The sequence below is a fragment of the Drosophila miranda genome, chromosome 4 (assembly GCF_003369915.1).
Source record: "Drosophila miranda strain MSH22 chromosome 4, D.miranda_PacBio2.1, whole genome shotgun sequence".
Taxonomy (NCBI): domain Eukaryota; kingdom Metazoa; phylum Arthropoda; class Insecta; order Diptera; family Drosophilidae; genus Drosophila; species Drosophila miranda.
In genome coordinates, this window is record NC_046677.1 from 20,088,058 (window position 1) to 20,114,765 (window position 26,708).

Below are 26,708 nucleotides of genomic sequence, written 5' to 3' on the forward strand. Positions count from 1 at the left end.
ATTTTCCATTCATTGTTTGCACCGCCCTGGCCCTGCCCCTTTCCCTGCTCCGATCTGGTGCCAAGGAAATTTTCCATGGCGTGTTGTTGTTGCACAAAGTTATGCGCGTTGTAATTGCAAAAGTGACAATATCCGCTTCGTGCTTAGTAGCTGCAACAGCAGCAGCAGCGGCAGCAGCAGCATTGGCAGCCGCACGAAAAGTATGCCACAAAACGGATGCAATAAACACGCAGTCCAAGCCCGAGAGTCCAAAGCCAGAGCCAAGTCATGAATGGCAAAGTGAAAATGCCAAAGCAAAAGCCAAAGCCAAATGCGCAGAAATTAGCAAAACGGAAAACGAGAAAATTCCAGGCGGCAGCAGCAAAGATGGAAACAGGAGAAAGAGCAGATTTTCTCCAAAAACTAAAGTTTTTTTTTTTTTATAAACAAAAATGTTAATGAAATTAAATCAGGCATCCCCACAAAAGTGTATCCCGCAGATACACACACACATTGATTGTATTTCTGCATAATTAGACAAAGTGGAATTCGTTTGGCGATTCTCAGATACAATTCTATCTATAAATTGCAGTCTCAATGTTTATGGATATGGCCGTACAGCCTGGCGACTGGTGCCTGCCTCTAAAATATTCAAAGTCACGTTGTCCCTCTTTAACAATACAACAAATGATCTCCGTTTGAGCTTTCCCACGAACCCATTACCAAAAATAATAGATGGATAGATATATTCCACAGAAATCCCACACACAGCTTTAGGGGCCATAAAAAGCGTTAAAGATTTGCCCACATCACACTGTGGTGCGATGTATCTGATGGATAATTTGGCAAATGACCTTGCGGTTTCATTCAAGTGGAGTTTGCTGCAAAGACATGACAAAGATACCATAAATCTGCAGCAGTTGCCATGAAATAAACGTTTGGAAAGTGAGTTTAAATTCTTGCGAGATTTTCCCATGGAATTTCCAAGTGATTTCGCATCTTCCTCAAATGTAGGCCCAGAACTTTCCACAAAAGAATTCCCTCTGTTCCGAGGCGTACAACTATTTAATACGCAGTTACACTTTTAGATAGTTGAATATTTTGTTGTAGGCAAAAAGTAGAGCGGGCGAGCATTAGTCATTCGCCGGCAGTTGGGCTTTTGTTTTGCATTTACGGATAGCCCCAGAGCCTCTCCCGTGTGGGCGTAATCTCGAGGCATTGTCACTCAATGCCTCACTTAACGGCACTTAACAAAGCGCATTCAACACGACCAGAGCTGAGCTGAGCAGAGCCACATTTGAGCTGCATCCCAGAGATATTCGCACTCGTACTCGAGCGACAGCGAAAAGATACACAGATTCAGATACAGATACAGATACAGCACTGCCCTGTACCCGTAAGTGGCTGCCGTCAATTATAACATTTGTGACAGTTGAAACTTTCAAATTAACCCACACATAGAGCATTTGCTTATCGCAGTAACCCAAAAAAAAAAAGACTAAAAAAAAACTACAAAATATACACTGAAGCAGAAATGAATGCGAAATTTTTGTCTTCTTTTGCATCAGCCAAAAGGTAGTGGTAATGGAGTGAATACGACCTAGAAGATACCTTGTTCGTAGATAAGATCTGGCAGGCAGTAGGTGGGGGACTATCTGGAGTTCTAGAGCTACAAAATAGTTCCTTAAAACAAGAAGAAAAGAGTGTTTTATCTGCAGACCAAGACAAGGCTCTCTTCCACCCCTTTTCGAGGTATCCCATGGCTTTCCTAGACCCTATCTTCTCCAAGCCAACACATTATACCCTTTAGTTGCTCAAGTACAGGGTACACATAGCCAAGCCAACCCGCCATGGCCATTGGAGGAGGCATTAGACGACTTCAAGTGGCAGCCAAGCGGCAACGAGTGACCCAAATACTTCAGCGACTGGCTTCAGCTTCGGCTTCGACTGCAACTTCAACTTCAGCTTCAGCTTCAGCTTCAATGTTGGCCTGGCTCTTAGCTCTTGGCTTGGCTCTGGCTAACGGTAAATGGCAAAAAACTGCGTCTGCTGCCAATGCTGTTAACCGCATTTCGCATGCACTCGCACACTCGTATCTAATAGATACATTTCGCATGCCGTGACTGCCACGCCCCTCCCCACTCAGCCCCACTTTTCGCATGCAGGCACGCACATGACATTCTTTTCGCTTCGGCTACAAAAATTTTTCCCCCTTTTATTATTATTTTTTTTGGTTTTTTTGCAATATTTTGTTGTTGTTTTTTTTTTGTCAACAGCAATGACACTTTTATGGTTTTTGTTGTTTTTTTTTCTTTGCCTGCCAGTGGCAGTGCAACTATTTTTTAATTATTTCATTAGCAGGGCCCAAAGGCTGTTAATTATGGAAGAGTGAAGCGGGAGGGGGGGCGGTGAAGGAAGTCTGTCTCAGACATCTTGACACCGATATATGTACATACGTGTAGGCCCATGAGGGAGGGCGAACCGCACCGCACCGACTCTGGCAGGTCTTTGAACTTGAATTTAATTAAGAAACTTAAAAGTCGGCCAACAACCTTAAGAAAGCCGAAAAGTAAAAGTTGATCCACGAGTGAATAATCCAACCCAGCGACGAAGAAGAATCTTCATTCATTCTTCGATAAACAAAATGTGAACGAAATAAACACATAAAAGATCGTGATTAGGGAGATACATATATGAAAAGATACTAGGTATTACTGGATGCCAGCAAGCAAAAGGTTTAAAGATACAAAACAATATTTTATAGACGTATAAAAAGAGTGGCAAATAATGCTTTCGGAGGCACAATTAAAAGTATTTGGCCACAGAATATTTTTTAGAATTTAATGTTCCATTTAGAAAGGCCTTAAGGATGTCGATGAGGCGTATCTTTGGCCTTGAAGAAAGTCGTTCCCTCGCTGACCGTGGATCCCACAAGCAGCTCAAATTCTTTAGAACTTCAGAGTCAGTAGAGTGGCTAAACTATTAAACCCTTTATGTGTATAAACCGGACATACCAGCCTCAACTTTCCAGCCGGACATACCAGATTTAAGTAAGAGATTTTTTGGGCTTCGATTTGTATGAATCATCATCTGGTGTTTGATTTATGGGGGATTTTTTGTAGATCTCAAAGTTGTTTTGCCACCTACTGACGCAGTTTCGGCTGGCATTCCGCAGAAATTCATTAAAGAAACAGCCTTTATCTGGATCACATGCATTGTCGTCATATGTTTGCGATAAGGTAGCTGTTCTCCCCACCCTGAGATACATTTTTTATGAATGAAACAAAAGTAACCTCAGGCGAACAAAACGAACGTAAATTGAGGATGTGAGTCATGCTGGAGCTCAGGGGCAGGCAATGGCATTTATATATGGCGCATCTCTGGCATCTCAGTCTTAATTTGTATCTCAAAGATATCCAAGAGCACTTGCAGATACAGATATGCAAACAGCAAGAATCTAGCAAACAAATAAGCAAACAAACACCAGAGTCGTGACAAAAACAATAGTTGTTCCCTCAATTTGCATTTTGGTCTTAGATTCCGTTTGCTCTGCACGTATCTGAGTATCTTTCCACCTGCCTGTTTGGCTTGGCCTTTCGGTTGTATTGATAAGAAAATTAGTTGCCCAAGCAAATGCCAGGGAAGACAACTTATCGGCTTTGTCCGGCCCCAGGCGCTGGGGTGGCCCCCGGGCTGGCATTCCCGGGCCAAAATTCTCGCAAAATTAATTATAATCAAGCTTGCGAGAGTGCTTATTGAACGTGCTGAATTATTAATTATTTATTGGTGTTTAGCAAAGATATATTGAATGAATGCCTGCAGGTCTGAGAGATTCCACACATTTGCCCAGACAATTGGAAAACATAACGAAGAGGCAATCAATGTTTAATTAAGGCTATATGTAGTTGTGCAGAACTATTAGAGACCTTTAGAAAGAGCCTCTATAGGAAGATGGACTTGTTTTGTGCAAAGTTTGCATTGAAGAAAGCCTCCAGTTATAGATCCTTCTTATAGCTTCAATGATAGTCTCCTTCGCAAAATCGATTAACGTGAGATTAAAGTCGTGGTACCCATCACCTCCAGTTTTAATGCCGAAAGAGGAAGGGGATCCAAAAACTCATGGCCTTGAGAAAGGGCCTTTTAAATTGTAAATCTTACGAGTGTACTCCTCTTTAAGGAAGTTTATTTATATCATTCTTTAAGGTGTACAGGATATGGCTTCATCTGAGTGTTTGGAACGATATAGGGGCACCCTAAACACATCATTCGCCCTGCACTACGTTTCCTCTACTCCTCTAATTTATTGGATTGTAAATACCTAATATTTCAGGGCTTTTCTGTACCTTTTCTACCTCTTGCAAAAAGCTTGGCGATGGAGTACTTTTTAGTTCTGGGGCCACCTTAAAATTCATGATATTCAAAGTCTTGCCTTGAAAATACTTATACCTGGTAAAGAGGCACCCTCTTCCTCGTTGGATCCCCCTCTTCTTCCCTGATTCGCACCCTTTGTGCAACCGCAAATGCAAGTCAAGTTGAAATGAAAGAAATTTCCATAATTAGCGTTAATTGCTGCTTAGTTGTGCAAATAGAACACAAACCGAAAGGGAAAGTGGGCGAGGGAGAGCTAAGAGGGGGCCTGGACGGGTCTGAGAAAAGAGTGCGGTTTCGCCCTCTCCCTCCCCCCCCAGCGAGAACAGTGCAGCGGCATTTTGTGAGTCATCAAAGAGAAAAGTGAACAGCTTGCGGTCCAAAGGGGGGCAGAGTGGGGGGTGAAACCTCAAGTGACCGCCATTCCCAGTGCTATCCGGCTCCCAGCTCCCAGCTCCCAGTTCCCAGCTCTCGACCGTTTTTGCGCCCCTCTGTTTGCCAGGGGCAACCACCTCCATTTACTGCGGAAAAGTGAATGGCAACCTGGGCCGACCAGTGGATAATTTGTGGCAAGTGCTGCACGGCCACTCCCTGTACACTCCATTCCATTGCACGGCACCTCAAAAGAGCGAGAATCAAACACACACCCCATGAAATGTCAAAGAGGTTGGAGTTGGAGCCACTCTCGGCCCCACAAATTTTCGCACAAAGTTTGATCAAAAAAGCAAACATTTATCAATTGAAATTTGCTCGGACAAATCGAAAAAAGGCAGAGGGTGGGGAGAGGTGGGGGGAGTAGATATCGCTGATATAAGTCTGCAGAGTAGAGAGGCTGCTGCTCCCCTTTTGGAGAGGTTGAAAGCCGGGAAACCTAGAGAAAAGTAGTCGAACAAAGACTATGTTTCGGGGCCTCAATATCTATCAAAAATCAAAAACTTCTTAAGAGTTCTACAACTGCAATGTCTGTGCTTTCAATAAACCCTTCAGACTTCCTTTTGGCATCACTTGTAATGGTTCCAGGGGCAAGGAGTATCCCCATTCAATCCCAAAGTAGAGCATCAAAGTTGTCGCTTCGATCGACTGGCCCAAACCAATCCATCGAACGAGTCTTTGAGTCGTTGTCTCTTGGTTTTTGGGTGCGGCGTGTGCTGGCTTTTAATTGAATTGAATTGAATTGAGCGTGGCCAGACCCAGAGCTCCAGAGCTCCACTCAGACAGCCAGATAGCCAGACAGTGTCTGAATATCCCCCAAAGACAGTCGGCAGTGTAAGACACACTTTGCATGTGACTTTGGGGCGTCTAAGCAAAATGGTTAGGGCGTGGACATGCCAAAGTTGTTGACGTTGTCTTGGATTTTGGCTCTCTGGGATCTCTCTCTCTCTCTGGGATCTCTCTGGCAGTCAACAAGTGCCAAACACTTGAAAGAGTTTTGTCAGTTTGCAGTTTTGTGGAATTTCCATGCAAATTTCAATCCAGTAATGCCCAATCCTCGCACTCCCACTCCCACTCCCACGCCTCATTTTGTTATATCAAATTATTTCACTCAAGTGACATCATCATCAGCAGCAGCATCTTCATTGGGGCAAAGTGGACGTAAGGAGCTCCTTCGAGCACAGCTTCACCCTGACCTCGTAAAACTTTTGCCGCATTTTCGCACGTGGCCATAAAAAGAGCAGAACGGGGTCTGGTCTGCGGGCTGGCGGAGGAGGTGTGGCCACTGCAGGATATGGTGTGCCTTGCCAAGACCAAAACGAAAAACGATGCAAAGATGGACTTCCTGCTTTTGGCATGAGGGCGAAAATCCTCCAAAGATTGCATAACTGCAGAAGGAGTAGGACAAAACGAAACTTTTATGTCTGACCTTGTTGCACGGTCAGTTGCTTACACACACACAGATGTTGGGGGTGTTCTTTGTTGAGGGGGGGGGGAGGCTTAATTGAAATTGAAATGGAACTTGTTGTCACTTGCACTTACACTTCACGCCGAAACGGTTCGTATACGTAATCATCGTTGATTGTTGCTTACCTGCAAGGAGAAGAGAGGGTAAAGAACAAGAATTAGCCAAGAATTAACAAAGATTTTCCATAGATTTTAAGGCCTAGAAACATATTTTATATGGCCATAAACTTAATCAAAATTTGCATGGCTCAAAAAACACTTAAGGCTTCATTTTCAAGGCTCAAAGATTACTTTACGCTTCATTTTCACGGCTCAAATATACATTTTCACATCTCAAGCACAATTTCCATACTAAAACCATAATTTTCCTGGCTCAAACACCAGTTAGAGCATCATTTGCTTGGTTTGAACACAACTGAATGCTTTTAATGCATCATTGACTGCACTTCGATGATTGCGAGCGTATTATTAATTCATAAACCTCATTTGGGGAAACACGGCTAAATGGATATACAATATACCCGACCAGTAACCGACCAGACTCTCGTCTTTTTTTTGGATGGATGGATTTGCAAACAGCCCCAACAAATATAATTGAAAAGCGAAAAAACAGAGAGCGTACATGTTGATTGCCATCTGTCGAGTGCTGTCGAGTATACCCTTCGAGCGGAATAAATTGATTACATATTTGCTCATTTCGCTATGGAATATTGTATTCGTGTATTTATTTGATTCCCGAGAATACGCATAAATTGTGCACTATATTTTTTGTGAAGAAATGAGAGTGCGGGCAAAGAGTTATTGGAAAAGAAAAGAAATCCATTTGATATTTATCAGATACATTTCTATGGAATATATCTCATATTTTAGAGGCAGTTAGGGGGAATAAAATTTGGGAAATTTGCAAGAAAGAAATTTATAATGGAAAATATATTTTTCCCAAAGAAAATAAATGGAAAAAAACGTCTGAAGTTCTTTGAAGGCTTTACAAATACCAAAGTATCTATGGGATACATTTTTCACAATTTAATTAAGCCACAATTCAATACGAAATTCAGAAATAACAACTTTCGGGGGGGCTTGGTCGGAAAGGGATAATGCACACACACACACACACACATATCGCAAATTTCTTGAATATTTCATGGCTATATTAATACATTTTCGAACAACACCACAAATCAACACAGTGGCGTGGCAGGCAGGGGGGGGGGGGGGGGACTGCCATTCAGAGTCCTATATCAAAACTTTCGAGCGTCCCTGCTCTTAATCTTTGCCAGACTACGTTTCTGTTTCAACACATATCCATTATATTACATTATATATTTTTTTAACCACCAGTCTGGCCTAGCCAGTGGCCTGTGGCCTGGGCATGGGACTGCCAAATTAATTGCATAATTTAGTATTTCAGCAATTATGGATGTGTTGCATGTTCCGCATGTGCGGCAAATAATACCGAAAAAATTCCGGGAATCCATTCGCGGAGCGAGATCGGGGCCATGGGATTCTATGAACCAGATTTAGAAACAGCAAAACAGGCAGCCGCCAGGCAAAAACTCTCCAACGACAAAACATTTAATATGAAAACAAATTTGTAAATATATTCTTTTTTTTTTTTGCTGTTCTTTCCAGACAACATATGGATTTGATGTGATGTCGTTGAATGTACACGAAATACATGTATCTATATGTATTATTATGACGAGCCTCGACACATTTTGTGGCTTCTTTTTTTTTGTTATTGAGTTTTACGAGGCATCTGGGCGTGGCACAGTTTTGGGGTTTTTTTTCCCGTGGTAAGTGCCAGAGTCATTTGGCGGTTTATTACTCCATACAACACAGTACCATATATTACAATAAGTCTTATGATTTGCCCAATAAATCCTTTGTCGCCTGAAATTTTGTTTTATTTGTATTTATTATTTATCTTTTTTTATGGTAGCCAGCACTTGGGGGCTTTTTGTGGGGGGAACTACAAAAATATATGATCTCAAATTAATTTAATGCGTGGCACGTGGCTGTGGAGGCACACAGGGAAAATGATGATGACTGTGTTGAGGTTACAGAAGAGATCTTATCTTTTTGGATCACAGGAAATTATGACTATTAAATGTATTAAATTTTTTAATAAAGTTATAAGAATGGACTGCCCATAGAACCCATTGAAATTTCCAGAATTATCCACCTAGTCTGGAGGAAATTATGACTATTAAATGTATTTAATTTTGAAATCAAGCTCTCAAAAATATTCTCTTAAATACATATCTATGGATATACAAGAGTCCACCCATAGAATTCCCAGAATTATCCGCCTAGTCCGGAGGAAATTACGAGTGTCAAGCGTATTACATTTTTTAATCGTTATATCAAAAATATTCTCTTAAATACATATCTATGGACACGGTGGACTCTTGTCCACCCATAGAACTCGCAGAATTATCCGGCCAATCAATTTCTAATCACGTTTCAATTATAATCAACCTTGAATGGTCAATAAAACCCCAGGACATCATCATTTATTCGCAACCTTTGGCATTGCACAGCGAAGTACATATAATAAAAGTAAATATACTTGGATATTTATCTTTAAACAAATTGGTTTACTTAACAAGCATTCCCAGTGAGCACCATTTGGTCCAACCCTTTCCCCGGCCGAACAATTGACCTCGGAATTCCAACGCCACCACAGAGCCACCCACCACCCCCCACCCAGTGACCCACCAACAGAACCGATCACATTAACCGCTAAAATCCTCTTTCGACCACAAAAGTCACACACAAATGACCAGCAAACAAAAGAGCGAGAAAGAAGGAAAAACCAGAGGGGAAAATGGAAAAAATGGTAACCGAAATGTTGTTGGCAATTTATATGACTGGAATTGGGTCCGGGACTGGCAGCCAGCGTCGAAATCGGGCAATCGAATGGCATCCAATCGAACGGAATCGAGACCCCGTCGCGGGGGTTGGGCCGGAGCAATTACAACAATCATAACGTGCCCCCAAACAGGCCTGGAAATTTTTTATATGAAATACAGCAAACAATGGCGAAATCAATATACAGCGGCAGATACAGATACAAATGCCCCAACAGATACAGGCCAGACAGTGCGTTTAATACGGTTAAGGCTTCAGAAAGAGGTTATGGTTTTTAATGGCTTCAAGAATGGAGTCCTTATCTAGCCCTGATTTTTAATTAAAAGTAATCTGAAGTCTACATTATGGCTATGAAACGCACTGTTCATCTTTTGTACATATAAAATATTTTAATAAATGAAGCAAAGCAGAAAAAAACGCACAGAAAAATCTGGAAACAAAAAATCCAAAAAGGACAAACAAGAGCAACAAAAAAAGTTTAGGATCAAAAAGGAGAAAAGATACAAAAAAAAAATTCAAGAAGCAGCAGAGAATCACATGAATGGCACTTAACTTGGCCAGAAGGGTCTGGGGGCGGTGAGGAGGGACATAAAGACAAAGAGAGAGCGAGAGAGAGAGGGGGAGAGGGCGAAGTGAAGTGGGCCTCGAGGCCAGCAGACGGGGCCAGACGGTGGTGCGAGCGAGATAGCGCTAGCGAGATGGCCATACAAAAAACGTTACAGTTACAGTTACAATTTTAATGCGCATTGCATGTGTGGCCCCCAGCCTCCATCACTCCACCCCTCCGACACCACCACATCCCTTGTCTAAAAGTTTCTGTTGTTTGATGCCAATTTTTTGCATTTGCTTTTTCTACACCCCTTGCCCAGCCCAGCCCTGCCCTGCCCTGCCCTGCCCTGCCTTTCGTTTCGTTTCGTTCTGATACCCTTTCAAAGAGAGGCCTTTACGGCTCTTAGATGTTTGCCATGCAGAAGGGGATAGCAGTTCAAGCGCTTAAAGTATAGATACATTGATTCTGAGTCGATATAGCCAGGGTCCTCAGTGAAGATATTGAAGAAAATTCGAGATTAAATTTCTAGCCGTTAAATGTTAAGATCTAGGACTCTCGAGGCAACTCTCTAGGCTTTTGTGACCCAAAAAAATATTATTTAAATCATGGGAAACATCAGCTTTATATATATGCACATATTTAAGGTCTTAACTCATCTGAATACTACCAAAACTATATCCCCATATTATATAGTTGTCAAGCCAACGATCCGGAAGCCTCTCTTTGTAAGAAAATCCTCCACAATTTGTTCTCTTGTGTATTTCAGATACTTCAGATCCATTTAAAGATCATAGATTCCATTCCCTGGTGAAAAACGTAATCCAAGGGTATTCAAAAACCTCCACCTCTGATATTCCCTTCATGTACGTTTTGGTTCTTTTTTTTTCGGGTGCTCTCTTCGGTTAGTAGTGTCGCTCTGTCTCTGTCTCTGTCTCTGTCTCTGTCGCTTTCTGTTCCTGTCGCCCTCCGTCCTGTTGGCTGCATTTGTCGGTTGTTGAACCCGCTCTCTCTCGCCAGAAGCTTTTGGAGTCCATAAGTGGCTCTGGCCAACAACAATAACAACAAAAGCAATACAAATCAAATGAAAGCTGCTGTCGCTGCTGCTACTGCAATTTTTTTCATTAGAGGCAAAAGAAAAATGCGACGAAATAAATAAAAATGCATACAAAAGCCACATAAAATGCGAAGGGCAGGAATCGTTGGGAAGTACACTAAAAAAAAAACCTAAAAAACAAAAACATATATTTGGGGAATATTCGGGCCATATCTCCCGATTTGGATCGGATTTAATGAGACTAGAATCTATTTTCGCATATTTAAAGATCCACAAATCTTTTTCTGTCAGTGTAAGGACTCCCCCAGTTTTTGTTTGTAATTTATGTTGTGCTCTGTTTTAATGCTGTCAACCGATATTGTTCGATAGATATATATTTTGTATCTTTTATAGCCACCGTCGGACGGGGCACGCCTCTTGGCGGCCCATCCACGCCCTCAACGGCATGGCAATGACGGCAGCAACTCATTAAAAAGCAATTAAAAGAGTTTTTTTTTGTCGTTGTTTTATATTATTGCCGCTGCCACGGCTACTGGTGGCATTTACGTGACACAGGAGGCGTCTGAGGAGACACTCAATAGCCGTTGGCTATTCAGAAGGTCAACACGCACAGCAGTGTAGCCGTGTGCCCGTGCACCCGATGTATTGTCTGGCGTGTGTCTGGAGGCCTGTGGCAAACAAAAAAATATTACGCATACGCCACGAAGGACGCGCCAGGCGAACAAACAAGCCGCAGAACAAGGACAAGGTAAGATGGACCAGACAGGTCGGGAGAAGGGCAGCGGGGGCAGCGAGATACAGAAAGATATAAAGAGAAAGATGAACGAGATACAGAATGGGTTCTCATACAAAAAACATGTGTAATTTGTTGAATATGTGGCCAAAGACTCCGCAATCCCGGGCGAAACATAAATCTATAAATCTGTGAACAGATTCTGCCTAAGCTTTAACAAGAAATATATGCCAAAATATGACCAACATCCGCAGCACCGAAAATAAAGCCCCACTCATAAATTCAGCCGCCCCACCTACCCCAGCTACCCCTTCTAAACCCAGACAAAAAATGGTAAAAAATTCCCCTCTGTTTTTGTTTGTTTGTTTCTTGTTTGAGGCTAACAAAACGTAGACAGAAATGGCCAAAACGTGTTGACAGTCTCCTGGTCTTCGTCTTGGCTCTGATTTTGAGTTCGAGCCCGGAACACGAACAGGATTTGGCCATTGCCTTAAGCATGTCCTTGAGCTGCAGAATTTATGGCCGCTTTAAGTTATTTTGTCATTTTGCAATATTCCGTTTAGTTTTCTTCCTTCCTTCTCTCTCCTTCCTTCCTTATTGCGTTATAGCAGAGCGGGGCGGCAGGACGTCCTGCCACGCCCTGATTTCAATACGGAATTGCGCAATGTATTAAGAAAACATTTTCGAGCAATTTAAAGGCAATTTTCCTCTCACTCTTTGCCAGTGGCTGGAATTTATGCAGAAATTGTTTTCCTTCTTTTTTTCCCCCATTTTGTTGATGGCCCACACCCAGTGATTATTTGGCCAATATTGCGGCTCAAGTGTGGCTTACACAACGCCTGATATATGGCAGAGCCAAAGGTAAGCACTCTTCGAGAGAGAAATGGAATTCGTGTCAATAAATTTCAAGTTAATAGACTTCGCTTTCAGTTGGGGGGCTTGGAGCTCGGGGGCTCGGGGGCTCGGTGGCTTGGGGACTATGCAAATGTCACAGTTCCGAATCGAATGATTCAGCTTTAAGAATTTAATTAAAAGTAAAACATACAAAACCCGAACAAAGCTTTATTAAATAACAATCGAGATTTTATAGAATATTTTTCGGTTGGTTTTTTTTGTGCCTGTTTGTTGATATATTTATGGGGCACCAACAAAGTTCACGGTCACGGCAATTTTACCGTTGGTTTTGCCAAAAAATAATTTAACGGTGTGTGTAGTAGACGCACACACACACACACACACACACACACACGTACATCTACGAGCATTTGCAGCCGTACTATTTCTCCAGAGAATTCGCACGAAACAAATCAAATCAAGTGAAATTCTCATTTGTCACGCAAACAGTGTTCTTGTTGTTCTTTTGATACCCCGTAAGCAGAGATATGAAGGGTATATTGTGTGGCTGGAAGTACTATAGATGTAACAGGGCATTGTTCCTATACAAAAGGGACGTAGGATCCACTATTTCGAAGATATTCGGCTCACATTTCAAGGATCATCTAATCCCTTTCCTTCTAAGAGTTTCCCAAACAAATCAGCTTAAAGGGTATCCAAAAGTCCTTCGAATTTCGCCCCTCAGGACATACCTATTTGTTCTTGTTTTGATTTGCTTTGCAGTGCTCTCGGGCTCCGAGATTTTCGTAGCAAACAGGAGGCGGGGCGGGAAAATCAATTACGTGTACGCGTCGCAAACGGAAGTGGCAGAGCCACCAGAGTGGCAACGTTGTTGCCGTTTGCCGTTGCCGTTGCCGCTGCCACTTTAAGCCGGAAATGTGCGACAACCACAAAAGCTCAACGGGATTAGGCAGCGGACCAACTCGAGGGTCAAACGATAGCTCTCCCTCTCCCTCTTTCGCTTTGTGTGTGAATCTCTCTCCTGACCACGTGCCTGACATTTCAATTAAATTGCCAAAAAATATCTATCTATATGCTGGTAGATTTATATGAACGGTCATGGCATACCCAAACACACGGCACAGGCACAGGCACAGGCACAACTTTAAGCCCCGAAAAATGCAAACGAATAAATTTCACTTCTTTGCCAAAAAAAAAAGAATATAAAGAAAAATGTGGAAAAACTGGCATTTGTATGCACATATAGAAGGAAAATCGGGAAACAACTTCCGTTCGATGAGAGTTGCATAAAAATTCGGATCAAAATGGATAAATATCCCCCCCTTTTTTTTTTGGGCTGTGAGAGCACGAAACCAATTGCCGGCCATAAAGAGGGGGGATATTTGATCTTTAAAATTGTGGATGAGTACAGGTACACCCCTGCTAGGGCTTGTGGGTGGAGGGGGATACTTTACCTTTAAATTCTTCATTAAAAAGAAAAAGGAAACGAATGTTCTTCGACTTTGGATTTCTATGGAAAGTAACAGATTGAACGTTTCAATGGAGCTGAATCTTCAAGAAGGATGGACTCTACTACTATAGATTGTCATTGGGTATTTGTTTCTCTTGTTATTTTCTAAAAATCTGCATCTTTTTTTAGTAAATCTAAAACTCTAGAAACCATTTGAGAGGTTTGCCATGGAACTGCCTCTTAAAATTACTCAGTAGCTCCAAAACCCGCTGGAAAACCCAGGTTTTCCACCTGTAAATGATTTATTTATTCAGCAACGTAAAAAGTCGTTGAATGAGTGATTCCCTCACACATTCACTAGACAATCTACAGCTTTCAAGTGATAAGTGACTCCACCTCTATCTCTAGCCTCCTCAGGAGAGCAGTAGAGACAGTCACAAAGATGCTCTAAAAAACAGCGTAGCCTGCAACTTTCCAAGAGGATTTAAGAACCCTTAAACTCTGGCTGCCTCAGGGCTTCTCGGCTACGGCAAATTGAATCTCTCTCAAAGTATAGTTGGCTGATTAAGTGGCCCTTAGTTAGACTCCAGATGCTTGATAGATGCTCAAACTATGGAGTTATTTGATGATGCTATAATTTTTAGAGCCACAGACTGTGGCTGGAAAGTATTTTAAGGAGGAAAAAGTCTCCAAGGTCCTCTAGCATCCACTGCACAGGATTACAGGAATACCTTTAAGAGCCTGAGCCCAAAGCCTTCACCTCCTCCTCCCGATGGGACTCGCAAACTGTGCAGCCCAAAGAGTTTCAAACTGTGCAAATTGCAATTAGTGCCTCGTCTCGTTGAGAGTGTGAGACACTGACTGACTCACTGACTGACTGCCTCGTGCCCAAATGATATAATTACGTTTCAATTAGTGCAGCTATCGCACAGAGGCTGGGCACATGTAACAGACGCCTGCCACATGCCGCATGCCGCAAAACTTGCAACAAATTATATTAAATGAGGAAACCAAATGCAGGCGAGCGGAAGTGGAAGTAGCTGGTAGGGGGGGGGAAGGCAAAGTAAGCCCCCCATTAAGCGAATGATAAACTGACATTGATAGTGCCCCAGGAGCTGCAACTGCAACTGCAACTTGAAGTCTCTGTGCAAAAATCCATGTGTTCTACTGGAGGGGAAAATTCATTTCCCAAAGAGGCGGCACACAACGAAAAGGGAGGGTTCTTCGATATTCGAGTGAGGGAGATTCTAAGGGACGAAGGGAAGGACCTCCTGGAACTTCAGTGCTCAAAAATGTGGGTCAACAAAAGTCAATTGTCCGATGGACCGCCACCGCCGCTGACAGCCAGAGTTCATCATTCGTCAGAAGGAAAACTAAACTAAACTCCCTGTCAGTCACACAAAATATGCTGCCACAATTTATGCCGCCGCCCCCCTCCCCACAATCCCCAGAGAAGAGCTCTCCAAACCCCCAACCCCCAACCAGAAGCAGGAGCAGGAGCAATTTGTCATTTAGAGCTCTGACAGCATCGTCTCTCTGTCATTAGCATCGAAGGCTACGAAAGAACCACAAAAATGCTACCCATTCGTGGCATAATGTTCTCCACTTCAAAGTGAGGCATAAAACTCAACCGTCGACAGAAACTCGAGTCAAGTTTGAGCAAACTATAAAGCGGAAAAAATATATATAAAAAAAAAAAACGAAACGCAACGCGGACAAAGAAGAAGTTGGCTAACCTTCGAATTTGGCGTAAAACTCAACGAGGCTTAGAGGGGGTGAGGGGGGGGGGAGGGGTTTGCTCCACTGAATATGCAAATGCAATGAGAGACGAGCAACAATAATAAAATCGAGTAAAGCGAGGAAGCCAATAAATCTGTGCCGCCAAAGCGGCTCGTAAAAAAGGACAACTTTATGCTGGAAAGGGTATGGGGGGGGGGGGGGGAGCAGCTGCCACTTCCTACCTGTCGCCCGACTGACTGCTTACAGTTTGACAGTCACAGCGAGAATACCATTTTATGCACTTTTCTTTTTTTACGACTCGCAGGAAGCGAGGGGGGGGGGGGCGGGGCGGGGGCAAAGAGCTTGTAATATGACATCAGTGCGTGGAAGTAGAAGCCAGGACCTTCGAGACGGAACTCTGACAATGTCCTGGCCTGGACTGGAATGGAATGGAATGGAAATGTTTGCTTATGCCTCACTGAACAATTGTACGGGGCTCTTGGCTGGGCAGAGGAAAAACGTTTTATGTGCGAATAATAAGTAACAATCATTTGTGGTTTTCCATCAGGGCCGACTCCATGTTGACTCTGGCCCTTTGTTCGAGTGCCCCCGCCCCCTGCCACTCCCCCTCTTCTTTGATTTGTATTACTTTGTGACACAGTTTCTGTTGGGCTCTTCTCCTTCTAGCAGGTGCCTGTTGGGCACGCTCTCGAATTACTTTCCCGAGAGGACATTCACATATTGTTTTTGGCTCTATTTTTTTTATGGCCGGGTCAAACAACTTTTGGCAGTGACTGTTCTACAGTACTAGCTTCCGCTCAATTAAAGAAAACAAAACAAAAAAAGAAAAAAACGAAACGAATTTTATTCGAGTGCTCGTAAAATTGTTCCAGCTTCTTGGGCGTCTGCCTTTGGACATCTGTTGGGCATTTGCTGGCTGGCAGTTCAAAAGTGCAAAGTTCAGATCCCCCATAACCTCTCCCCTCGCCCCTCCCCCTCCCGCCAGGCCGTAATAAGTCTTAATAAGTTGAGGGCGTTCAATGTGCGGGCTTTGGGTTAATTAAAAATTATTACCAAAGAGATTAACCGAAATGTCAGAGGAGGAGGCCAAAGAGGGGGGTGGGATATGTGCAGTCCCGCCCTCCCTTCAGCATCCTTCCTTCCTTCCTCCCTCCCTCCTTTCATTGATTACGATCTATGGGAAAGTGTTGATGTAACGCTTAGATTGACTCTGTTTCCCCCCTCTCACCCACTCCCTCACTGCCTTGTGTTTCCCCCACTTTTCTCTGGGGTTCATTGACATCCAGCCCTTATTTATGCGTGCCATAATGGAGGCACACTTTCTTATAAAATATTCACCCCGCCCTCCCTATATTTATTGGCAAAATCAGTTCTTGAACTCAAACGTGCTCCAAGCTGAAGAAGAAGAAGATGCGCACTGAGTGGCAGGAGGATGAGCCCCTCAAGCCCTGCCAGAAGGGAGAGGGGGCGGCACACAAATACATTCGATTGCAACTCAATTTGTAAGGCTTTCAATCGAAAGTGGTACAGTTGTGCGCAGGGCCTTGAGCAGGGTGTCAACGAAAGGTGTCAAGACATTTCAATGGGGCCAGCCATTGAGGGGATACAATGGCGGAAACAGATCGTTCAATCAGGGATTAACTTTGATTGAATACACATATAAATAAGCGAAAGTATTCGTATATCAAAGAGATCTACTTGAAATCTCTTTGAAAAGAACTTCAAAAAATCTGTTCCACTGCCTCTGCCACAGTCTTTAACACATTCTTTAATATTCAGCCACTTCCTTTCGCTTTTCTGGCCGATCTTCCGAAATATAACCCAGAATTGACTTCCTTTAAGAGCGGCCTTCAGCCACGTGCCCCGCTTATCGGCCTTTTTCATTTCCATTCATTTCAATTTTTATATTTTCTTCCTCTTTTCTGCACATTTGTGCTGCTGACCGAATGAACGTACAGATAAAATAATAGGAATTATGTTGATTAGGGAGGGACTGACTCGCTCGCTGGCTCTCCAGCAATCAACACCAAGCGAACCCCCACCCCCTCTACACTTTTTGCACAACCCAAAGGGGGGGGTGGGCAAGAGCATGCTCAGCATTCTTATAATTATAACATGCTCAGCATCCATATCAATATACTAAAGTTGATGTCGACCCGGGCGCAAATTCCATTAGGCCAGCGCCAGCAGCCATGCCATCGCTCTGTCCCAGGACCAAGGCCCAGCACGCACTCAGGGCCCATTTCCTAGGCAAGTTTATTCGATTAACAACAATCAGGGCAAACCAGACCAGCGTCGAGCTGGAGCTGGGGCTGAGGCAGGGGCAGGGGCTGAGCATTTGCCAAATGAGCAAAGGAAGCAGGAGACGACCTGCCAGGCTGGCTCTCGGGCTGGGGAGGGGGCGGATGGGGGGAAAGTGTGACCTGATGTCGAGGTAGAAAAGCCATTTACACTTCCCCGTAATTGTAAATTATGTTCAAGCCGGCGGTGGATGTACATAGTGCTCCCCCGATGATGACATCCAACTAGTTGACAGGAGTCGCCCCACAAGGGGGCGCAAGGGCGTGTTCCACAGGCAAATTCAATTAGCACACACACACACACACACACACACACGCACTCGTATCGTCTGCATTTTAGTGTAAATTAGTGGTTATCCCGCCAAAGAGACAAGAAGTTCAGAAGTTTTCTCACAGCATCTCATATTTCAAAAGTTCGCTTCTCAATCAATGGAGGGCCTTTGTTGGCGGCGGCTGCTCCTCCCCCTCCACCTCCTCCACCTCCTCCCCCTCCACCGAATCACAATTAAGGTTAATGACATTGATAAATTGAAAATGCTGGCTATTGGGGTTTCTGGGTTGCGCTAAACTTGATCAAATTCGATTATATATTTTGCCAATACTCTCTCCTCCCTCCTCCCCCCTCCCCCCTCCCCGACCTCCAATATGATCTGGCAAATGAGTGACACATTTCTGGTCTGAGGCTGCCTCTCGGCCAGTCTTGACCGAATGGCTAGTGGTTTCTGGGCTTGGCCAAGGCCCAGATTCGCGTGGGTGGGCAAATGCGAAATGCTTTTGGTTACGATAAGCTTGGAATACAGGGTGTATGGAATCGGGACCAATTAAAAATATTAGATTTATTGATAGCACATTCCCATGAAATATTCTCGACGCATTCGCGGAACTGGTTGCGCTTTCCCAAGGGCTAGATTTACTCAAAATACAACGGAAAACCCCCTGATAGCCTGTGACTTTTGTCTGTTGATTAAAACGTAACCTCTGAGGCAGAACATTTCTTGGAAATCTGTCTTCGAAAAAGCGACACCCTGTAATGTTATTTTTTTCCATTTCTCTGGCCCGCTCATAGGCAAATCTCATGAGATGGGCGTACCAGCGGGAACTAGAACTGGATGGCATATCTACAACTAATACTCGAGTGCGAGTGCAAGTACGGGTACGGGTATGGGTACGGGTACGGGTGCGATTACGGGTACGGGTACGGGTACTCATCGTACTACCGGATAGAGTGCAAAAAATAAATAAATAAATGTATAAGAACTCGACGAGCGATTTCAAGCTAATTTGTTGCTTAATGATATTAAATGAGTGGCTTTCGAGGGCGGGCAGGGAGTGGGTTGGGTTGGGTGTGGGGGGTACTCCGGGTACTCCGGAGAGATAAATCAAATGCAAAGTTTACTTGTTGACTTTGTGGGTTACAGTGGGGGGGCTGAGGTTTCGTCTGGCAAAAGCTTTAAATGCCAAATGTATACAACTTACTGCAGGGTAGAGGAAGGCCGCTGTTGGCTGGCTGGGTGGGTGGTGGTGGGGCCGGTGTGGCTTTCGTCTATTTTTAGGTTCGGTCTTACCATTTTTGTTTGCTTCTTGCCAAGTTTTTGGCAGCTTAAGAGCTTGCGAGACTGCATCATCGTCATCGTGGGGAATGGGGAATGGGGAGAGGGGAATGGGCAAGGGCTTAGCAAAGTATCTTTTGACGAATTGAGACACTTAGGGAGGGGATTAGTTCAGCTGTAATTAGCTGGCTGCCTCGCGAACGAGTCTGGTGTCTGGCTATGAGCGATTGTTGGGCGAAGGAGGCACCCTGTCTGAGGACTCACCGTATTCCGCTGACATGGCGCACATGGGCTGGTGGTGGTGCGCATGCGGATGCGGATGCGGATGCGGATGATGCGGATGCTGCGGACAGATGCCCTCGTGCGGGTGCGGGGCGATGTAGTACTCCGGATAGAACTCGCTCGGATACGGGATGTACAGCTGCCCCGGCGGCAGCTGTGCCGGCGGCGGTGGTGCCACATTCGGCGGCCCAATGCCGTTGGTGCCGTTGATGGAGCCGTTGCCCTGACTCCCGCCACTGCCGCTGGAGATGCTGCTCACGCTGCTCGCCGAGGACCCGCCTCCGCCGTTAGGGGAGACTCCACCGCCATGGCCATTCTCGTGGGGCTGGGGTGGCGGCTGGTGGGGCTGCTGCTGTGTGTTGGGGGGGTGCGGCGGCGGTGCATGGTGGAGAGCGTGCGGCGGCGGCGGTGGCGGCTGCTGCAGCATGTGCTGGTGATGCTGCATGGCGGCCATCAGCGCCAGTTGCTGCTGTGGGTGGTGCAGCGCACAGACGGGCGGCACAATCTGTGCCCCCTGCGGCGGCGTTGCGGTCTGCTGCAACAATGGCGGCGATGCCGGCAGCGAACAGTTCGAGGAACCGCCGTCCGAAGGTGAATGTTGCTGCTGTTGCTGTTGCGGTTGATGCTGCTGTTGCTGCTGCTGTGGCGGCGGTTGGGTGGCAGTTGCCACTATTTGTTGCAAGTGGGGATGTGGTCCTGGTGGTGGTGGTGCTGCTCCTGCCGCTGCCACTACCACTGCAGCTGGCGGTGGGGCCTGCAACATCACCATGTTGCACGCTGGCGAGGCCGAGTTGCTGTTCAGGCTCGTTGTCGAGGATGTGGTCGAGGAGCAGCTGCCACCCGCATTGCTGTTGTTGTTATGGATGTTGTTGTTGCTTATGTTGCTCGTGTTGTTGCTGTTGCTGTTGTTGCTGCTGTGTTGTTCTGCAACATTCAGTCGCACCATTGTCTCGATATTCGCTTTTGATTGTAGTCCCGTTTTTAGTATTTTATCAACATTTTCGCTGCAACTTTGTTGCCAGCTTGTGGTTAATATTTAATGTATCTTATAGTTTGTTTTTTTGTATCTGCAAAAGATTGTTTATCTGAAATTAATAGGAGGAACAAGGAGGAGGAGTAGAGGGGGCTCTTCTCCCATTTGGTTACCAATCCAAAAACGTTATCTTTCCTCTCGACTGCGATAAGGCACCAGCCAAGGTTATCTAGAGAATTTTCTTGGAATTCCCCATGGGTCTTAGATATTTCTAGACTTCTGGGAATATGTTCACCTTTTAGGCTTTGATATTCGTCTGCCCCACTTCCCGGCCCAAAACTCTTGACCATTTCATCTTCGTTCAAAGGGAAAGACCACACATGCTCGTCTAATGCATATTTAACTAAATATTTAGAGAGTAAATAGCGTAGTCCCGGGGTCTTCCGCTCTAGATTTCCTGGAACATTAATCCCAAACATTAAAATAAATAATCGCCATGAAATCTAGTGCAAAACATAAATCAAATTGGAATTATCTCTCAACAACAACACTGAATATTTCAACAACAACAACAACAGCTACGGGGGAAGAAAAAACCACAGCTGCAACAATAGGCACCACAAAAAACCAACAAACAGCAGAAAAAGAAAGAAAAAATCTACAACAACAAACTCAACAACAAACTCAACAACAATGTGTGTGTGCACACCAACAACTGATCAGATAACTGCGCCATTGTGTCAATTTGACAAATAATTGAAATACTTGCACAAAAGGCACAAAAAGATACAACCAAAGAGGCATGTGGGGGGGCTTGTGGCATGTGGCATGGGGGAACGGGTACACCACCCACATTCGGACGAATAACAAGGGAATGGCATAAGAGATAAGAGTGAAAACTAACGGCAGCTACAATAACAGCGAAGCAATGTTAATAAGAACTGTTCGTGCAACAACAGCAACAAACAGCAACAAACAGCAACAGCCACAGCAGCGGGCACTTAAATGAAACCCCGCAAATAACAAACAGAAAGTGAAGGCAAAACAGAAACGAAACTGCAGGCAAAAACAACAACAAACAAAAGGGGGTACTACTCGAAGGGCTATACGATGAGCGACTAGGGGTTACTCATCAATTGGAAGCATATGGGGTAGCATAGTATCTATAGTAAAGCATAGTATCTATCCTAAGAGCTGTAGCTGAATAATTAACGACGTGTTGGGGCTGTTTTAATGCCGTTTCGTGCAGAGAATGCTATGGCAGTGGAATGTACACCTTTTATTCCCTTTTTATAACCAATTCCTGCGAGAACACCACAAAATAGGTTCTCCACGATCTGCCAAACTATAAGCCAAGCAATCGTGGGTTTTCTAGGTCTAAATTCCCTCAAAGAACAAACTTTCTCGTTTCATATTACCTTAGGGATTCATATTACCCAAAAATTCATTGAAATAGATCTTCAATAGATCGACTATCACTCCTCTGTTGACACAGTACTCCCATGGCACGATCTGCCTGCCTTTTGAGGTCTCATAAATGCCACTCTACAGGGTATTCCAAGCAACAACAATATTAAAACGTAAGCGTGTCTTAATCGTTCGATTTGGTATGCCCTCCATGCCCTCCTCCGCCGCTCTCGTATCTTTGCCTCTGCCTATCTTTTTGACCCACGCTTCGACTGTCTGTGTGGCGAAATTTGATGCCTGCGCTTTGTTGTTCTTGTTGTTGTTGTTGTTGTTGTGGGGTGTTTTCATTTAGCTGTTAATGCAGCTTTACTTTAATGGGTTTCTTTTTTGGCCCTTTCGCTCGTTACGTCTGTCCGCATTTATCGCACCTTCCACCAGGCGGACAGACGAACCGACGACTGACTGAACACTTTTTTCTGTTTTTTTTTTCGACAAAGGTGTTGGGTGTTGCATATCCAAATACAAAGAGAGAGGGAGACAGGGAGAGACCGGGGTTCAACGACCCGCAGAAATAATTTCCATTTCGGGGTGCATCGCCCCAAAACGAAATCAAAAACAAATTTAAGAATGGCATTCCGCAAAAAAAATTCTTCAAGTGGTTGTCCCGCGATCGAGGCAAACATCAAAGAAGAATTGTAAATGGAATTCGGGAGAGAACAATATGGGGGGAACCTCTCTGAAATTTTTTCATAAATTCTTGGATACCTTCATCGATGCACAAAAGATGACTGGTTAATATTTTCTTCAAGTCTTTATGGAGGTATTTCAGTGGGCGTTTAACCTGCAAAGACCTTGGTTTTTCCTCAGGGAATCGTATAATTTTCTTGAATTTTTGAAGGAAATTTAAAAATCTTCTAAACACATTTTCGAAATATAATTACCCACAACACGTAGAAAATTCCCTGAATTAATAAAAATGCAATGAAATAGTGTTATTTTCCATGGCTGCCATTTCCCACAGCCATTAATGTAATTTCCAAAGTCTTATTGTATCAGAAAGCGTTTCCCACACTAGATTTTCCATTCCGACCATTAAGTGAGTTGAAACTCATTTAATTCTTGGAAAAATGCTCGAGATGCTCTTCAACAGTGAAGATTTCAGTGTGAATAGAGTTGTAAGGCTGTGCCCCCCCCACAGAAGGCAGGCAAATTATCATAAAATAAAACTAGAAGTAGAAGTGGAACAATTTTTCCGTATGCTTAGAAATTTCCATTGCAAATGCTTCACGTGGGTTGCATTCTAATTGATTTAGTGCGTCTGCGGCAGCAACTACAACAGCAATTACCACCAAACAACGACGGCAACAAAATGTTGCAGCAAAGCAGCAAAGCAGCAGAGCAGCAGCTGGCAAAGAAGTAGGGGAACTGCAGGTTGCAACAAGAAGAAGCAGCAGAAGAAGCAGACGAATGAAGTGCGACTGTTGTCACCTGTCTCAATATGCACTCTCATGGCTGTCTCAAGTACTCCCAGAGACCTCGCCACACTCCACACCCCAGCCCACACCCCACATGCCGCGTCACACACACACACACAGCCCGCCCGCAGACAATGCTAGACACACGCACCTCCAACGCCGACGTCGACGCCGACGTCGACTGCAGACAGCCAGAGGGAACACGGCACAGGTGTGAAAGAGGGTGGGACTCAGCGACTGAGACAGAGGACACCACGCGGAAATCTACGCAGCTTAGCAATCTGCTTCTTCCTCTTCGGCATACCCTGTAGACGTGCGAGAGCAGAGGGGTATATGGGCTGGCGTGGGTGTTTCGAAAAGGAAAGGTTTGCCAGGGATCCAGGCCAGATCTGTGATCTACTGCCACGTCCGACCAGAGCTCTGCTCCCAGCCTGCCCATCAGGTATCGCCATAGTCTCCATATCGGACCATGACTGGTTTTGTTTATGCTGCTTAAATGGCAGACAGATGAAGAGGAGACATTTGTGGACTTTTTTCTTAACACCCGCCGCATTTGTGTCAAAAGCGTCTAGACCGGGTTTAGGTGCTTCCAGAGCTGCTGCTGGGGGTGGGGGTGGGCGTGTCAGGCCACTCAACGGCAACGCATTTGCGACACGTTGAACGTCTTGATGAGGCCATTTGTTGTGCCACAGCGTGCGTGTGTGTGTGCGTCTGCATTTCTTGAAGTTAAATCCAAAGTGTCAACAGAATCTGAAAGTGTTGTCAGTTCGGTCGGTGCCGTCCACGCTCCAAAGGTGTCAAATGTCTAATGAATTATTGAGCAGCTATAAAGCGAAGGCAGGCCCTGCCTCCACCCACAACCCTCCTCTAGCTGCCATAGAACCCAAATGGCAAGAAGTCGTGATGTGACATAAAAAGCTGCTGGAGAAGATTCTGGAAACGTGTTGGGTAACTGTTTTCAGAGGGGTCTCATCTAGCGCTGTGGAGCACTAGTATTTGATATGCAGATTTCTAAGATTTTCCGAAGGTTTTTCGGAAAGACAGAAAACCAATTGGAAAAGGTGTAAATGTTAAGAAAAGAATTCTAAAATTTATAACAATCTTTCAATTCAAAAGAATTTATACTTTGGGGGTTCTCATCCAGAACTGTGGAGTACAAGGACTTAATACACAGATTTCTGGGATATTTAAAAGGTTTTTTGATCAAATTTAAACAGAAATATTAAGAAGAAATTTCTAAAAAAAAATTTCAAAATTATAATAATATTTCTTTTATAATTTTCCATATACCATTGCACTCTGGATTCCGATTAAAGGAGGAATACAATCTTTCAACCAAAAAGAATTCCTCCTTTGAGTCGAAAATAAAGGAAAACCCTCTTCGATCATCATGGCTTTGGCCATTTACCACCTAATGAGCATTTTCCATCTTCGCTTTCCCACATGGAAAACTCTTGCCAGGTAAATTTACATTTTTTTTTTTGCCTCCCTGCGGATCTGTGGAGTTAGTGGAAGTGATAAATATTTCAGGGCAAGCCCTGGGCCAAGCCCCAGCAAGTCAACACTTTCCCATTCACAGAAGCCCCGAAGACAAAGCAATTGAGTGAGTTCCTCCACCCTCCACCCTCCACCCTCCACCCTCCACCCTCTACCCCCCTAGCTCGTTTTCATCAACCTGGTGATTCCTCTTCTACTTCTGCGGCGTCGTCTTCGTCGTCGTGTTCGTTGTTTTTTTCTTGATTTTTCCTGCTTCGACTTAACAAATGGCTTACTTTGTGTGCAAATAGCAATGGCAGAGGCAATTTTTCTAACGGTAATTTCTAACATTTACCTAGTTACCGTTAATAGACAAGTTGGCCAAGTTGGCGAGCCAAGACATGAAAAAATGCCTGGCCAAAGACGGTCTGCAGCCACGAGAAGGTGAATGCAGTCAATGGCGACCATTTCACAGCTTTCTTTGTGCGCCGCGCTCGAGTGCCTCGCGTCTGGTGCCCCACTGTGGGCGGTAGGGGGGGGTGGTGCGGCGAGATGTGGAAAGTGGGGGAACTCCCAGTGCGTCCCCCATCTTGGGCCATGTTCAATGACTGGTTATTGGTTCCGTTTAGAATGATTTCTGGTTCAGCGTCACACGAATATCCGCCAGGCCTGCAACATCCACCGAACCGAAATTACATAAGCAAAGAGCACACACACATGCCACATGCCACAAGCCGGGAAAAATCCCCCAAAAAAAGGCGACACACACGCCTGTGCCACCTGTTGTGGCCAGCTGCCGCGACAGCTTCTTCTTCGCTTAATTACTGCGGTTGTGGCACACAGATACACGGATGCGATGCATATGATAATGATTTCGATGGTTTTTTTTTTTTTGGCATTTCTGGTTATTGTTTGAATTTTTTTCTGTGCTTTTTGTTGCATAAAAACAATGCAGCCACAATTTGTGGCAGCGTTGGTGGCTAATTACTCGGCAGGCGATTGCATAAAGACCACGCTGGGCTGGGAGTGTGGCACGCCTGCAGGTCGATGACTCAGAGCCTCAGATACTTCGGGAAAGATCTGTGCGGTATGCGGTTTTCCCAATCACAACCAAATTTCCATTTAAAGTGGTTCATTAAATTCCTCATTGAGCCGATGATTCCAATTCCAATTGCCGTGATTCCGGTTTACCATTAAGTGCGGGCTTGAAGGATCCTTGTGGAGCACCTACTACTCTACTAATTAAAGCGTTCGTGTGAGAGTCAAGGATATCTGGCCATATCAACACCCATGATAGGCGAGAGTGAACGAATGAATATTCATGTTAAAAACGCCCCTTGGCGCCCTCGGGCTGTCACCGGAGTATGCAAAAATAAACCCAAAACCAAATGGCATGGAGTTGAGGATTGTGGGAGAGGGGATGGGGACGGGGATGGGGGTGCACACATGCAATGCGGTTTTTCAATTTCCCCCGATAACCAACTAACACTGGGCGTTGGGCGTTGGGCGTGGCATGTAAGCCGCATAAATGACTAAATGAATGCCCTTGGAACACACACACACACACATTAGATGCGGGTGGGCGTGACCGATGCAGTCATAGGCATTATGACAATGCTCGAACACACACCAAAAATATAGTACATATTTTCCACGATTTTCTAGATGCGGGCCTGGGGTGCGATGTGCGATGTGCGCTATGCGATGTGGGTGCCTGGGGAAAACCTTTGCCCCTAATGATAA

At 44.6% G+C, this 26,708-nt stretch overlaps 1 protein-coding gene across 9 annotated transcripts in view; it reads right to left on the bottom strand.

Moving 5' to 3' along the window:
• LOC108161977 (fibronectin type-III domain-containing protein 3A) overlaps positions 1 to 26,708 on the bottom strand; it is a 130,824-nt gene that overhangs the window by 22,629 nt on the left and 81,487 nt on the right. For 5 of the 9 annotated variants that reach the window (XM_017296439.2, XM_017296438.2, XM_033393221.1 and 2 more), the window contains one exon: positions 6,322 to 6,372. The exons of 2 other annotated variants lie outside the window; for them this stretch is intronic. In XM_017296439.2, the coding sequence (XP_017151928.1) occupies positions 6,322 to 6,372 (51 nt within the window). Of the gene's footprint in view, positions 1 to 6,321; positions 6,373 to 19,616; positions 20,702 to 26,708 lie in introns of all 9 variants that reach the window. 2 more of the 9 variants (XM_017296436.2, XM_017296437.2) reach the window with 2 other exon arrangements.